Source organism: Camelus bactrianus, chromosome 1 (genome assembly GCF_048773025.1).
Source record: "Camelus bactrianus isolate YW-2024 breed Bactrian camel chromosome 1, ASM4877302v1, whole genome shotgun sequence".
Taxonomy (NCBI): Eukaryota; Metazoa; Chordata; class Mammalia; order Artiodactyla; family Camelidae; genus Camelus; species Camelus bactrianus.
Window position 1 is genome coordinate 110,911,158 of NC_133539.1, and position 16,747 is coordinate 110,927,904.

Consider the following 16,747-nt stretch of genomic DNA (forward strand, 5'->3'; position numbering starts at 1 on the left):
TTTCTTTAGAATTGAGGCCTCCAACTCTGAGGCTGACTGAAAATTTAAAACCCAAATACACCTGAGGCCCTTCTGGCATTTCCCGACTAATGCCCAAGTCCTGAGAATCGGCCGGCCAGTGTTGCCCAGCAACAGCGCCTGCGGTGTGTGATTGGCTGGGGCCGCGAGCCGGCTTCCGGGGGCGTTCCGGCCTCGCCCCTGGCTACTGCGTGGCACCGCCTCCCCAGTGGTGTCCGATCCCCGGAGACTTGTTTCTGCGGCTCTCTGGTCTGAGAAGGCAGCAACGATCATGGACACCAGGGCCTCCCGCGAGCCCGACACGGTTGAAGTGCTGCCCCAGCACAAGTTCGACTGCAGGTCCCTGGAGGCCTACCTAAAACAGCATTTGCCCGGCTTTGGGGCTGAGCCCGAGGCCAAGCTGACCGTTGCCCAGTACAGGTATCGCCGCCGGCCTTCCCCCGTAGAAACGTTATCTGTACCTTGTGCTTTTCTTCTTTTCGCTCTGGGTGGGAAACTCCCAATTTCCCCCATCAGGTTTCTTTTTCCTACAGTGACACACACTCTGCAGGCGGGAGCTGCCATCACCCGAATTTCATTCTAGGTATCTCCATTTCGAGGGCAATGATGGAAACACGGTAACATTCACGATTCCAGCTATGAGAAGAAATCTTTAACAATTAAGTACCTCGAGGATTCAGTGAATCAATTACCGTTGGAAGCTCTGTGGTATATGAAGAGGCCTTTCCTCAACTTTTGTTCTATAACCATTAGATCTTTTTTTCTGAAAAGCAGATGTAATTCCCTTCACACTGGCCATATTCTTGGAGACTGAGTTAATGGCACCAGCTGTGGGATCTGAATTCTAATCCTAGCCCTTCCACTTAGCAAATGACAGCACCACTTTGGGCTTTAGTTCTTTTTGGAGTTAGGGAATGGAACTGGATGATCATCCTGAGAATACTGTTACCCACCATAAATCTGGCTCTAGTCTGATGTTTTATAATAGAAAATAGTCTAAAAAGAAACTTTATTCTAAAAATAGTATTTTGATAAATACAGAGCTATAGAAGCAGTCCTGGCTTCCAGAAAATTAGGTCTGCCACTTATTGCCTGAGAATTTTAAAACTTTGTTACATGAACCTTCTGAGAACTAGGTGCATAATCTGTAACAAATATCTGCCTGTTCTGAGTAATCCTGGTAATTAAATGAAGAAATATAGGTGAAGGGTCTTAAACACTGTAATAGCACTGTATACCAGTGGCATTTATCACTGGCATTTGTATTCCTTGACTACCAATTTCAGAGAAATTAAAAAGAGAAAGAGATGGATCAGAGAATTTGGGGGTATAGAATTAAAAGGCACCTGTTGCAGTAGATATTGTAGGATGAAGAAGAAGGTGAAATTTAAAAAAAAATGGCTGAGGTTTCTAGCCTAGAAGCCTTGCGTTGTAAACAAACTAACAGATCAAAGTTCAAATTTGCTGTGGCAATCTGGACAAGTTATTTAACCCTTTTGAGCATTGAATCCTTCTTTGACAAAATGAAGATAGTAATATTTATCTCCTAGAGTTCTTCGAAAATTATCTAAGTGAAAGATACTTAATTCTGAGTGAAGTTGAACGTTAAATAAACCAGAATTGGCTTGATAAGTGGAATTCGTTGTGACATAAATAGTATATATTTATGGAACTAGCCCACAGAGAATACACATTTATTTCCAAGACACATGAAAAAGTTTATGAAAATTGAAGACATGTTAGGCCACAAAGGAAGTTTCAGAAATTCTAAAGTGTCATTCTTAAAACATTTTTTTTTAGAAATCAACAGAAGACAGCTAACAGATACATGTTTAGAAAGTGTTTTGATATACAGAGTAAGGAGCCAGTAATCTACAGATAATAAAAGAGTTTAATCAAAGTTCAGAATGCAAAAATCAATTGCACTTCTGAACTTTAGCAACAAATGTGTACAAATATAATTTTCAGAGAAATATAATTAACAAGAGCATCAAAAATACAAATTTCTCAAATATTCATGAAGTATGTGCATAATATATAGTATAATTCCCTCCTTTGTGGAGGGAATTATAAAACTGTATTAGGACTTTAAAAAGAACTAAATAAATTGAGGGATGCCATATTCTCGAATAGTGAATTCAATATTGTGAATGTCTCTTTTTTTCCAGCTGATCTATAGATTCAGTGTAATGGCAATCAAAATCTTAATATTTTTCTCTAATTTGAAAAATTACTGCTAAATTTTATGTACAAGAGCAAAGGGCTAAGAGTAGCAAAAACACTCCAGAAGAAGAACAAAGTGGGAAATTTGAATAAAGACGGCATGTTATTAAGTGCAGAGATAGACAAACAGATCAATAAAATAGCATAGAATCCACAAAAAGACCCACATATTTATAGAACTCTGGTATGTGACAGTGCTAGCACTGAGAATAAGTGTATGTGGGGTTGGAGAGAGGGAAGGATTTTTAAATAAATTATACAGGGATGATTGTTATCGATATGAAAAAATCGAAATTAGACCCTTTCCTTAACTACCTTACACAGTTTCAGTTGGATTACAGACTTGAATGTTAAAGGCAAAACTATAAACACTTGGAAGACTTATAAGAGATGATTTTTAAGACTTTGGAGTAGAGAATAAAATCTTAAAAAGGACAAAAGCACAAACCATGAAGGAAATGATTGGTAAATTTTCAGTAAAAGAATCCTTAAAGAAAGTGAAATTACAAAAGAAAATATTTGCATAGTATATAAGGATAAAAGATTAATATCCAGATTAAAGAACTACAATAGCCCAACAGAAAAGTGGGCAAAAGACTTGAAGATGCTAAACCTCATTACATTGTAGTAATTTGGGAAATGCAAATTAAAATGACGAGATGCCATTTTACACCATCATATTGACTTAAAAAAAGTCTGACAATATCAAGCAGGGTATGAGATAACAGACTTATGCAGTATCAGTGAGGATGTAACTATCTTAGAAAACAATTTGGCACAATCCTGTAATGATGAAGATGGGAAGATACACATGCCCCATGACACAGCAATTCTATTCCTAGTTGTACTCTCTTACAAGGAATTCTTGTACTATGGTATCAGGAGATAAACTCAAAAAATGTTCATTGCATGGTTTGCAATGACAAAAATATAGGAACAAAACACAATGTTCACCACCAGTAGACGGGATGAATAAATTGTGTGCTCAATGTGTGGAGGGAATACAAGCTAGTGTGCCTGGAGTTGTGTAAGCGAAGGCAGCAGGAACTCTGTTGGCTGTTATAAAGGATTTGATTCTTTACTCTGAGTTGAAATGGTGAGAGATTAGGGATTTGGCAGCAGAACAGGGAAGTGATTTGTCTTTTTTAACAAAATCTCTTTGCCTATTGTATTTGACTGACAGAGGCAAAGGCAAGGAAACCAGTTTGGAGTGTGTTGCAGTGACTCAGTAGAGAGAGATTAGTAGCACGGACCAGGATGGTAGTGTGGAATAGGTGTGAAGTGGTTATATTTTGAAGGATTTACTGACTGATCAGATGTCTGGTATGAAAGAAAAGAGGAGACAAACAGTATTCCATTTTTGTCTTGGTAATTGGAAGGATGGAAGTATCTTGAAATAGATATGACTGTAGAGAATCAGATTTGAAGGGAAATATCAAGAACTCAGTTTTGGAATATTAAGTTTCAAAATGCCTTTTAGACATTCAAGTGGATATGTACAGTAAGCAGGATATATGAGTCTGGAGGTCAGGGCAGAGGTCTGAACTGGACATATACATTTGGGAGTCATTGACATAGAGAAAGTATTTTAAGCCATGAGAGCATAGAGCTTACCTTGAAAGTGAGTCTACATAAAGAAAGAGGAGGTCTGCAGACTTATTCCCAGGCACCCCAATATTTAGAAGTTGAATTAAGGAAGAACCTAAAAGGAGTCTCAGAAGGAGTGGCCAGAGAGGTGGGGGGAAACTGTAGTTTGATACCATAGCAGTAATAGTGACTTTGAAAAAGTAACTTTGATGGGAAGACAGGAATTAAAGCTTGATTGACAGGGATTCAAGAGAAAATAGGAGGAGAGGAGTTGGAGCAAGGAGTATAAACAACTCAAGTTTTCTACAAAGAAGGAAATAAATGTTTTATGTAGAGGAAGATGTGTGTGTAATAAAAGTCTTTAAAAAGGCAGCATGTTTGTATGTTGATGGCAGTGACCCAGAAGAGAGAGAAAAATTTGTTCAGGAGAGAGGGCTAGAATGAAGTCCTTGAGTAGGCAAGAGTAGGATGGGATCTAATTCATAGGAGAAGGGATTGTCCTTAGATGGAAATGTAGGTGTTCTTCTACAGACTCTGCAGGGAAGACAGTATATGGGTACAGGTGCTGGAGATGTGGTAGCATAAGCTTGTGAAAGTTCTCACTTGATTGCTTTCATTTCTCAGTGAAATAGAAAGCTGGGTAATCAGCTGAGAGTGAAGATGGTGGACAAGGTGTTGGAGGTTTGAAGAGAGAGGAGAAATTGAAATACTCATTCAAGAGCATGGGAGAATGAACAGGCTAAGGAAGTATAATTATGATTGCTGTCAGAGGTCACTCTGAGGTTCATGGTCATGAATTTGAAGTAAGAGTAGTTATTTTATTAGATATTGATTCTTTGCCCAGATTCTCTTGGATTCTTCTTTACCATTTCCATGCATACCCTGGTTTGGTGGCTTCCACTTCCAGTAGCCAGCACCTGTGTCTCTCTTTTGGCTTGCCCTTGTCCTCCTGGAGCCTCTTTTGCACTGAATGCTGTAGTGCCTGATACAGCCCTTAACCAGTGACTCATGGGTTCAGGAGTATGAACTCACCATCATTAGTGCTTTTGATATAAGATAACTCTCAGGTGTGACTACACTGCAGTGTCCCCTTTCTGTTATGAGATAGGCTGAAGCTACCCTCTGAGGACTTTGTCTCCGGTCATACTCTGGCTTGGCTTTCTCCCCTTCCCTGACCTGCTTCTCCCTCCTGATTGGTTTCTTAAGTGTTTCTTTAATAAGTCGCTTGCACACAAATCTTTCTCTCAGGATCTGCTTCCAAGGAACATAACCTAAAATAATAATTATGGCTAGGTTTTTTTTTCTCCACTACATTCAGTTATAGGAGTGCAGGCAAAGAGTTGGATTTAACCAGGTTGGGGGAAGCCAAGCAAATAACACGAAGTGAGAGAGGGCAGTGCATTAAAGATGTATTCAGAGGAGTGGTTATGAAACTGGCCATCAAACTGAAGCTAGTTAGGGAAGGACATGGTTGGGGGTGGGGAGAGCCAAAGGGCCCTGGGAAGGTAACATGATCGCTGGATGGTAGGTCCTGGGATTGAAGGATCACTGGAATTGAGGTCCTAGTGGGAGTGAGTGGAAAGATAGGAGACTATGGTCAGAGATAAAAGTGCTTAAATGTAGGATTATGCTGTGTCTGAGTTGTTGATATTGATAAGGTAGAGGGTGTGTCCTTTAGAATGAGTGAGGGAAGTAATATAAAGGAAAATACCACTATAGGTGAAGAACGCAAGAAACTGACAGGCCCGAGTGTTAGAATGAACATGATTTTGAAATCATTAATAATTAGGATAGGAGTAATATTAATAAGAGTAATAGTGAATCAAGCTAAAATCCTTAGGCAATGAGGGAGAGTGATCTGAGAGCGGGTGAATGCAGCCGAAAAGGATAGAGGGCAGTAGAGTCTCGTGACACAAAATTCAAACCTGGGGAGACGGGTTTAGACAGGAGGAAGGTCAGAGAGCCTGGAAGTGGCAATGAATATAAAGAAAAACACAGACTCCAACGCCAGGCCCATGGGATGAGTGATGTGGAGAAAACATCTATCACGTAAGAGGCCTACAAGGGAAATAGACCCTCTTGGAACATTCAGGTTTTAGTCAGAGAGAGAAGGTGAAGGGTCCATTCAGAGAAGAGACTGAAGCAGTATGTGATTATGCTACCGAAAGACCATGAGTTCCAGGGGTCATGGTGGAAAGGTGTCAGGAGTTGGGGCGCAGGGACGGGTAGGGAGAGCAAGACTAAATAGGAACGATGCAGGGAATTAGAACACAGTAGGCAAGTGGTGACGTGGGAATATGGGACTTCTTTTTTGATGACATAAACAGAGGTAAAGAATATAATGACCCCAATCCTGGTAGTCTCAAGTCAGCAGTGCTGTGAGTGATGGAAGGTAGGAAGGGTTAGATGTTTGGGACTGGGGAAAGGCAGTCTCACACCAAGTGCTCTGGGCTCACATTTTTTTTTTTTCAAATGATGCCAATTTGAAAACAGCTTTGTGTTCTGCCCTGAATAGCACTTTCCACTTATTTATTATATGGATAAAGTGATCCTGTATTATTTTCTTTCTCTGTATATATTCAAGTATTCAAAATGTCTATAACTTTAAATATATTAAAATATAATAATGTAGTTAATATATTACTTATTTAAATAATATTTGATATAATTTACTATTGTAGGTTATATTATTTATAATAAGTAATATATTAAATAGCAGCTCAAATAATGATTTTTTTAAGACTCACTGAACTGACTTCCTACAAATTAGAGTCCTTCAAACTTCCTGACTCTGTGGAACGTACTATATTGTGTTTTGGTCAGCTCAGTCTATTTTTGCAGTCACGGTTCCCGAAGAGGCAGCCTGGTGGGATGAACCACCCAGAATGGTTCCGGTTCTCTGGTTCACTATGACAATGGTGGGGTTTTGGACCCTCTCCATCTCTTTCTACTGATGTTAAATTCTTCCTCCTCAGTAATCTGCTTCTTAACCAGCCACTTGTTGATTCCATTGCACTTGTAAAGAATCTTCTATTTGATTTCATCTTTGATTCTGCTTGGACATGTCTCCTCTTCTACCGTGGCCTTACTGTTGACTACACAGGATCAGAGCAAATTCTTAGGGTATATTTTGCCTTTCTGCTTCTCATCTCCAACTTTGTATTTTTAAGTCTCTTGGACCGTATACTCGATGTTTTCCATGCTCAAACACCATGACATTAGTCTTTTAATCTTCTCTTTTCTTGATTTCTTATCTACAGCAAATACATTTGAGATGCTGTTGGCATCAGTATTAAAAGTTACTTCAGTTTGTGCAAATCCAAAGGGTGCTGTAGGGATGCCTGTGACTTGAAACTTGCCAAGCTGGTTGTTATCCTTCATAGCCTTCATGAATTGCCCCCTTGGTTTCATAAACCCAAATGAGATCACCAGGCTGATTGTCAAAGTAGATGTGAAGGTCTAAGTCTGCTTGGTATGAACTGTTGTATTGCACTTAATCAGAATAGTCACGACTCCACCAATGGTTTCAAAACTGAAGGAAAGGGGGTGATATCAAAGAGCAGCAAATTCTGAATATTTTCAAATTTATCTCTAGACAAGGGACAAGATGATTACCTACATAGCTGCAAACATGTGTAATACCTATATCAAGATTGATGCTTTTTAAAAATGTCTTGCTGTTGAAAAAAATCTTAAGAATTTATAAGTTTCTGAATTTTGGAGATTCAGATAGAGCCACCCACTAGGATGATGTCATGGGTCTGAGACTTGTCTAGCATGATGTGAGGAAAGGATTTTTAAAAAATCTTCTCTATGGACAAATTCAGTTAACCTTCTAGCTCTGCTACTCTGGAAATGGGATAGGTGGCCTATCAGCTATGTTTCCAAGCAACATTACTTACAGTAAAAATAACATCTGTTTGATAAACTGCCTCTGAACTTATAGGAAGGCCTGTAAACGAACTGTAAATATCTGGTAGGATACTTTGGGCTTAGCTTTGGGTTTCCCTGAGTGTAAAGGGAAGTGCTTGCACCTGGTCATGTCCCTTGCTAGGACCCTCGAAGCTGTGCCCAGAGGACTGTCACTAGAGGTGATGGCTTCTGTGGAGCATGAAGCTTCTAAGACAGGGTGGCACCCATACTTACCCATTGTGGTTTCGATCCTTCAAACCTGAGCTGTCACCAGTGGGACACAGGAGTCATGGGTAGATCCTGGACTGCTATGTGGATTACTGTGAGGACCTTGCTAAAGAAACTCATTTGATGTTGCCTTGGTGACATACTCTACCTCCTTTCATCCTGTGCTTCTAAGTGAACCAATGTTGAGGGTGGCCTCTTAGGGTCTTGTGAGATTGATTGTCTAGTCAAAGTCTTCTCCAACCAAAAGTGTGTTCATAACTGTATACTTATATTCAAAGATTCCATCTTTGTAATTAAGGTGGAACAAATCAAAAGTGCTACCTCTTTGGTTGTAAATCAACACTTTTTTTTTTTTTTAGCACCAAATGTCTTGTCCAAGTCCTAACCAATAATTACGGCTTTTGGCCCATTGATGATTCTTACCATATTGATACCATCAATAGGTTCCAGACTATGGAGGCCTGTTGCTTGGAGTGGTTAAATTTAGTTACTACTGTGTTCACAGTACACAGTGTTGGTGATAATCTTCCCAAGGTTGGCTTCTGGGGGTTTTTGTTTGTTTTATCTTTCTGTGTTTGTTAGAACCATGGTAGATACTTAGAGGAGATGCTTTTAGTTTAGTGTGGCTTTGTTTGTTTTAGATAAAATTCATGTTACATAAAATTCAGAATTTTAACTATTTTTTAAGTGTACAATTTAGTAGTTCTTATTCACAGTGTTGTACACTATCACCACTATCTAATTCCAGAACATTTCCGTCACTCAAAAAGAAACCCTTACTTCCCAGTGCGCCCTTCCTCCCATCCTCTAGATGCCACTAATCTACTTTCTGTCACTATGGATTTACATATTCTGGACATTACATAGAGATAGAATCACATAATATGTGGCCTTTTGTGACTGGCTTTTTTTACTTGGCATAATGTTTTCAAAGTCCATCCATGTTGTAGCCTGTATCAGAACTTCATTTCTTTCATGGCTGAGTGATACTCTATTGTATGGCTATACCACATTTTGTTTACCATTCATCTGTCAGCAGACGTTTGGCTTGTTTTCACTTTGTGGTTGTTGTAAGTAGTGCTGCTACGAACATCTTTGTATACATTTTATATGAACATCTTTGGTTCTCTTGGATATATATCTCTAGGAGTGGAATTGCTGGGTTATACGTAATTGTATCTTCATTGAGAAGCTGTTAGTTTTTCCTTTATATTCCGTCTGGGCCATTTATCATCATAAAAGGCCAGGGCTTCGTATATGACTGCATCATCAAAAATGCGTCCAATCAGACACTTGGCATCAAAAAAAAATGCTTTTGTAAGTTTCATTGCAGCTTGACTCCTTGGAGCATCACAGATAAATTGTCCCATGTCGAGACAGACAACATAGCTGGAGATGGTCCCATTTTCTGACCATTGGCAATGATCTCCACTTTCCTATACTAAAAGGCACCTATACAGGATTAGATGATGCCAAGATTGGTGCTCTTTGATATGATTGCTCAGGAGGATGGGTCTGGCTTTTAGGAGAAACATAGAGACCCTAGAGCTACTGTTTCATTCAGTCTGGACTGCCTTGTTCTTTACAGGTGGAGGCTGGAGGCCTAGGGAGAAACTTTTTCCAAAAAATGTTTTGTCTCTTTCCCCTGTTACCTGTTAGGGATTAGTTCTTGTGTTTATTTAGTTTAAGGCGTCTCTTTCATACTGTTGAATTCTTTAAATGTTGGATAATTCAAAACTATCCACATTATAAATGTAGGTATAGACTGAATAGTTTTGGTAGCTGGAGTGTATTTCATTGGTCCACGTGAGAAATTCTGTTCACGGGGCAGGAAAGTCAGTGTCCTGGTGTCTGTGAGTCACCTGGGGTACTGTTGTACTTCATGGTCCAGATGTCCACTCCAGGACCTTGCTTGTCAGAATTCTCATTGTAGACAGCAGTACTTGGGTGCTAAACCTTGGTGACGCATATGAGGTTCTCTCTCCAACAGCAGATCAGAGGACACTAACCCTGCGGTTTCAACATGTTTAATTAATTTTTGGACTGATCATCTTCTGTCTCTTCTCCAGTGTTTATTTACTTAGATCTAGGCATTGTTCTAGGGGGTACTTCTGATAAAACTCATGATTTGCAGGCATAGAATGAAGTCCTCTCTTCTACCTATATGGATTACAGATTCTCCATCTGCCACCGTGTTACCATCTGCTATATATCACCCAAAAACTCATGTTCTGAGCTGCTGATAGCATCCTTCTTGACTTTCCAGCATTGAAATGGATTTATTTTCATTTTGTGTTTCTTCTGACATTTCAGCAGGATTTGGGGAAGAAAGAAAATATATCTTTGTGATTCTCTTTTATCTAGATCAGGACAGTCCAATCCAACCTTTTATCTCCAAAAAGGCTCTCAAGCATATGTACTCAGAAAAAAACCACCTGGTTCACTTCTTCCTAAAGCACACCAGGTATGGTATACAATGCAATGATAAATTGCTGACAAATAAATGCATTTTATACACACAAAAACAATTTAAATAGCTTTAAAAAATCATCTCATGATTATTAAATATAGAAATGCATTTTATTTCTTAGATAAAAATTTCACTAGAATTGTACCCTTTTTTGTTTTTAAAAAGGATTTGAGGTAGAAATCTAAGGCTGTCTTTAGGCTATTAATATTGAGCAATATCCAGTCCTCTTGTGGGTTTGATTCCTTCCTATACGATTGGCTAGAATACAGTTACCTGGTGAATATTTTCATTGCTACTCATTTATAGATGTTTTTTACTTTGGTTAAATTATGTTTTTAAAAGCACATTATTATATCTTATAACAATATATACTTACTGAATTACTTTAATATATCTGCTATGATAATCCCTTGATCTTTTGATGATAAAAAGAAATATTTGAGTAATTATTTAATAGAATTTCTAAATATTAGACAGTGACAACTTTGAAAACTTGTTAAAAATTGAGTCTTTCTGTTTTCAGAAAACAAATATTATCTATGGATTTTTAGGAGAGGACAGAAATCAAAGTCTTGGAGAACATTAAAAGCATGATGCATATTTAGGGTGTTATTACGATCATGTATAAGAGGTGCTTCCCAGGCCAAACTGACTGGGGAAGGGCCATTGAGAGGTGGGTTTAATATCACAGTCATGGAAAATGCAGATTCTGACCTTCTTGGTCCCTTATCATATTCCCAGAAACATGGGTCCTGAGTGATAAGGCTGTACATCTGTCCTGGCTGAGAGGTTCTTCTCCTATGTTATTTGGGCTGCTGCTTCAGTACCAGCTTACTTCGCATTGCCTCCTTTCCCAGTAGTTATCTTCTGCTCCACAGCAGTCCTGCCTTGGAGACAAGTACCTCCATTGATCTCAAGAAGGAGTGGGTGCATTTCCCTTCTACCAGCACCCACTGCCCCCCTCCCCAGCACCCTGTAGCTGAACGTGCCCAGAGTGTTGGAATAGAGGCTTGTCTGAGCCCCCTTGGGAGACAGGAGAGAGACAGACAAACAGAATGAGAGTGCACACAATAGTGAGCCAGTGATCAGAGAACTGATCAGAAAAAGATGTTTTATGATGGTATCTGTGAAATATTCTGGTCAGGAACTGTTGCCTTCATATTATTAGAGCCAGGAATAAGCCCCATGTGTGTGCCTATCCTTTTAGCCAATTCAATTATCGATATTTAGTGCTGGCCTAATTTATAATTGTAATAATTGCACTAAGACTACTTTTAAGAAACATATTAAGGGAATTATTATCCTCTGGGTTATTTGTTAATACTGTTTTAAAATTGATTTTTAGCCTTAATGTTAGTTCACAAGTAATTTTTAAATTTCTGTATTTCTTATTTTTAATAATCGATCATCCTTTTGTAGATTGATAGAGAATTTAAAGTCCAGAAAGCTTTGTTTTCAACTGGATTCCCTGTTCCCAAACCTTTATTGTACTGCAGTGATGCTTCTCTCATTGGAACAGAATTTTATGTGATGGAACATGTGCAGGTAAATTAACACTTAATAGCATTTTTTGTTGCTTTTATTTTAAATTATGGAATTAGATGTTAATAAATGATAGTTTATTAGTCCACATTTTAGGTAATTAGCTTTGCAAGGGCTTAAACTATTTTTCCCTTTCTTTCTATTTTTTTTTTTTTTTTACATAAAACAACAGAAATGTATTCTCTCAGTTTTGGAGGCTAGAAGTTTGAAGTCAAGGTGTCAGCAAGATTGATTTTTTTATGGGAGTTTTTTTTTTCTTTAAAAAACTTTTTAAATTGTAATATAGTTGATATACAAATAATGTATAATTTACATAGTGATTCATAATTTTTAAAAGTTATGCTCCATTTTTAGTTATTATATAATCTTGGCTATATTCCCTATATTGTATTAAACTTTCATTTTGGGGACTGCTGAAGTAGACAACGAACAAATTTATTTATTAGAGTGTATTGACTTATTCTTAAATTTTACTCTAGGTGTCAGTAAAGAGCTATACGTAATAGCAATAACCTAAGAGTCCAGATAGTAGGAGGAAAAAACTACCCCAAAAAGAGAAATCAATCCATTAACAACACTAAATCCAAATTATTTTAAGATTTTTTTTGGAAAATGTTACTTGAGAATAGTTTTTGTCCTTTAAGTTCATCTTGGTGTATCCTTGTCCTTTCCCTTTGGCATCATACTCTCATGTTAAATGTTCCACAAATGAATGTTTTTCTAGTACATTCTACAAAGTATTGGTTTCAGTTTTAAAACTGTATCCTGATATTTTTTATAGGCAACAGGGAATGATGAAACAGCAAATAACTAATATGAAAAGATTTTGTTTAAAATTATCTGTTGTAATTGCTTCCTTCCATAGGGCCGAATTTTTCGTGATTTCACAGTTCCTGGAGTTAGCCCAGCAGAACGCTCAGCCATATATGTGGCCATGGTGGAAACCTTGGCTCAGTTACATTCCCTGAATATACAGTCATTGCAGCTGGAAGGATATGGTAGAGGTGCTGGGTACTGCAAAAGACAGGTAATGCATTCATACAAAGAGCTCCTTTTCTCAAGTTCTTGGACATAATATACATTATTAGTCAAAATCAAAACCTGTTATTTTATGCTTTTATGAAACTTGGCCAACTTTTGATATCAACCTTCAGATTGACTTGTTTTAAACATAAAATAATTTTTATTGAAGTATAGTCAGTTACAATATCAATTTCTGGTGTACAGCATAATGTTTCAGTCATACATGTACATACATATATTTGTTTTCATATTCTTTTTCATTATAGGTTACTATAGTTTAGATTAGATTTTGCTCAGCAAAAGCTTCTGTAACTGACAGCATGTACATAAATGCAAATTTAAAGGTGTTTCTAACTCTTCACTTAATTTATCAATATATTTTCTATAGTTTTCCCTTTTAAATAAGTTTAACAGATATATATTAAGCATGAATGTATGTTTAATATGTGCTGACTACTATGTTAAATATCATGAAATAAGTTCTTCTCCTAAAGAAACTAGTAGTCATTTTTGAGACACCTATACATGAATCTCATTTACATGAAACTTGAAAATATTATAAAAGGGTATTTAATCTGGTAGTAAATTGTCTGGTGCTCATCATGAAAGCTGTTCCATTCAGAGGGTAGATATGAATATGCCTTTCCTTAGGTGGGGAAAGCTTCCTGGGAAAGATAGGTCTTGTACTGTGTATTTAAGGAAGGATAAAATCCCAGCTATATGAGGCTGTTTCCCTTTGTATGTATGTCTTTTTGAGGGAGTTGAAGGGAGAGAGAAGGGAACTAAGGTTTAAAGAATACTCGCTATATGCCAGGCCCCACACTAGGTGCATGCGGGTCTACTCTCTGTTTAATCTTTGTGACAACCCTAAGACATAGATATTATTACTTCCATTTTGCAGATGAGGAAACTGAGGCCTTCAGGTATTAAGTAATATAAACATAAGTGGCTTAGACTTAATTTAAACCCAACTCTTATGATTCCAAAGATGAAGATCTATACTGCATTAAATTGAACAGATACCTTAAAAAGTGGAGGGTTATAAACAGATAAATAATATTATCTCAATTGATGGAGGACTTTGAGAATAGGTTGACTTGTTTGCATTCGATTCTAAGAACAATGAAAAATCTCTGCACTCTTCATATCTGTAATATATTTAGAAGATTCTATGGATTATAAGAAAGGGTATTAAAATGAAAAGTAAAAATCTCCCTTCTTCTAGCCTTCGTATTCCATTTTTCAGGGATTACTTGTTTCTTGTGACCCTTCCAGAAATTTTCTATGTCTATTTTTTTGGTATCTATGTGTGTTTGTGCGTGTTCTTTGTTTTCCTTCCACAAAATAATTGCCTGATAAAGACTAGAACCCCCATCTTTTGATTCCTAGTATTTTTTTTCCTGATTAAAATCTAGGTAAATAAAATAGGACTAGATGGAAGAGAGATTTAAATGTTGAAGTTTCTAGGCTGATATGAATGTTTTAGGCTAATATGAGTATCATTTACAGGCATTTGTCTTGAGCCTTTAGGACTAAAACCAAATTTGATACAATTAAATTTTGTTTTGATTTTAGAATTGCTGGATCTTACGTTCTACTTTCAGCTCTGTCATTTTTCTTATTTATATATCTTTAGGTATCAACCTGGACAAAGCAGTATCAAGCTGCAGCTCATCAGGACATCCCTGCCATGAGCCAGCTATCTGACTGGCTAATGAGAAACTTGCCAGATAATGACAATGAAGAAAATTTGATTCATGGAGATTTCAAGCTAGATAACATAGTTTTCCACCCTAAAGAGGTACCATAAGCCATATTTACAATAAATTGAGTACATCTGATTTGTGATACAAGTACTATATGGCTGTTGCCCCAGAGCACCCAGCTCATCCCCACTCTTTCCTTACATTCAGGACTATCTTCAGTGCTCAAAACTTAGAAATGAGTCCTGCAGATTTTTTGGAATACGGAGCTGCCTTTCTTTAAGGCTGGGTCTAATCCTGAGTGTTGTTGGATTTACTACTTAACAGGGATTTGGGAATTTAAATGCATGTCACTGTTTTCTTCAAAGAAGTTTTTCAACTACTGAAAATATTTAGCTTACCCATATGTTCTTGCTTGTTCTTCTGGTTCATTTTCATTTGTTTTCCCTATCATATGAAAAATTTTTAACTTGATTATTATAAGCTCAGGAAAGACAGAATTCCAAAAGAATTCTTTTGAACCTTCAGAAGAATTTGTATGAGGTTAATATAATCTTGCTCTGTGTAAATGTGAACAGTGTAATCTTTAAAAAGAGTGCAAACAAGTCAAAACTGTAACCCTCCTCCACTGAGCACAGTGAGGTCTAGGATTGGAGGAGTGCGGTGGGAACGAGGAAAGTACTTCGGTTCTGTCCTTACCTGCATCCCTTCGGGTCAGACACTTGGCATTTAGTATTCTGACATTGATGTGAAAGATTTATAGTTTCCTGAATCCTCCTCCTTAGGGGAGAATTTTCTGGGTTGATTAGTTTTCTCAGATTGCTAAGATGTTTTAAGGCAGGAAGAGCTGCTGTAAATTCATGTGCTAAGTTTCTGGGTTTCATGTTCTTTCCTTATAGGAAAAGAACAAGAGAAAGATAGCATTATAAATTTCATTGTTGTCATAATTCAAAATAGTACTATATCAATAGAAAGTTCAAGTATAATATAAAAGCATATGAGCACATTCACCATCAAGACAGGAAATTTTTCATAGGAAAGTCAATTTGGATATTTAAATTATTTATATGTAATTATACGTGTGTGTGTAACCTTTTATGAATGGCATGGATGAATTCTGAATTCTAACTTTGTTACAGAGTAGGGAAATTAAAGATTGCTAATTTATAACCTGAAAAAATTATAAAAGCTTGTACCTTAAAACAGCAAGATCTGGCCTATGTTTGATCTATGTATCATTTGATTCATTCATATTTTAGGATGTTTGATACTTTGAATAAGCCAGTGTTCTTTATGTGTTCTATAACTGAAGTACTTTTCCATTCATTACTTAAACAAGGAAGGAAAAATTCAGACCTAAATCTTCTTAGTTATGTGTTGTCTACCAAGATGTTTCATATTTTAGGATGAGTCATAATATGCTGAAAGTAATGTCAAACTGTAGTAAGTACCAAATAGTTATTTCCTTTTTATATTTAATCTCATCTTAGAAAACTATTTTTTTTAGGATTAAAGTTGCCAAACGGGTATCATCTTCCTTAAGCTCTGTCGTGGCAATGCTAGTTTGTTACATACATCATGATAGTTTAGTGTTTTAGGGCTATATAGTAGCTAGTAAGATGTCCTCTACTTTCCATCTAGTAATCCTATAATTGTTAGTTAAATCAAATGTAATCAATGTCTGCCTCCTATAAATATTGTAGCTAATTTTTTATGGAAGTAACATACAGTTGACAGAATACAAATCAACTAGCATTTATTCATTTACCAACTATGTGCTCTGAAGCATGGGGTTAGAAGGCAATACAGCTCTTAATGAGGTCAAAATATAGATGGAGAGAAAAGATACTCAGGTAATAGCGTAGAATAATATGTACCCAAGTGCTAAATTATATTATACAAAGTGAATTATGAGAGCAGTCAAAAAGGGAAAGAGACCCACTGGCATTAAGAGCTGTCAAACTTCAGAATTTCATTCTAGCCTAAAGTCTATTTTTCCCATCTCATCCTTAAGATTTTGTAAGTAGGAAATTAGACTATG

General features: G+C 37.1%; 1 protein-coding gene across 3 annotated transcripts in view; it reads left to right on the plus strand.

Moving 5' to 3' along the window:
- The first annotated feature begins 9 nt into the window (after positions 1–9).
- Positions 10–16,747, plus strand: part of ACAD11 (acyl-CoA dehydrogenase family member 11) — an 81,613-nt gene continuing 64,875 nt past the window's right edge. For 2 of the 3 annotated variants that reach the window (XM_010947734.3, XM_010947735.3), the window contains exons 1-5: positions 10–438; positions 10,333–10,432; positions 11,858–11,983; positions 12,846–13,007; positions 14,640–14,804. In XM_010947734.3, coding sequence (XP_010946036.2) covers positions 290–438; positions 10,333–10,432; positions 11,858–11,983; positions 12,846–13,007; positions 14,640–14,804 — 702 coding nt within the window. In that variant the 5' untranslated portion in view covers positions 10–289. The remainder of the gene's footprint in view (positions 439–10,332; positions 10,433–11,857; positions 11,984–12,845; positions 13,008–14,639; positions 14,805–16,747) is intronic. The other variant, XM_045511229.2, reaches the window with a different exon arrangement.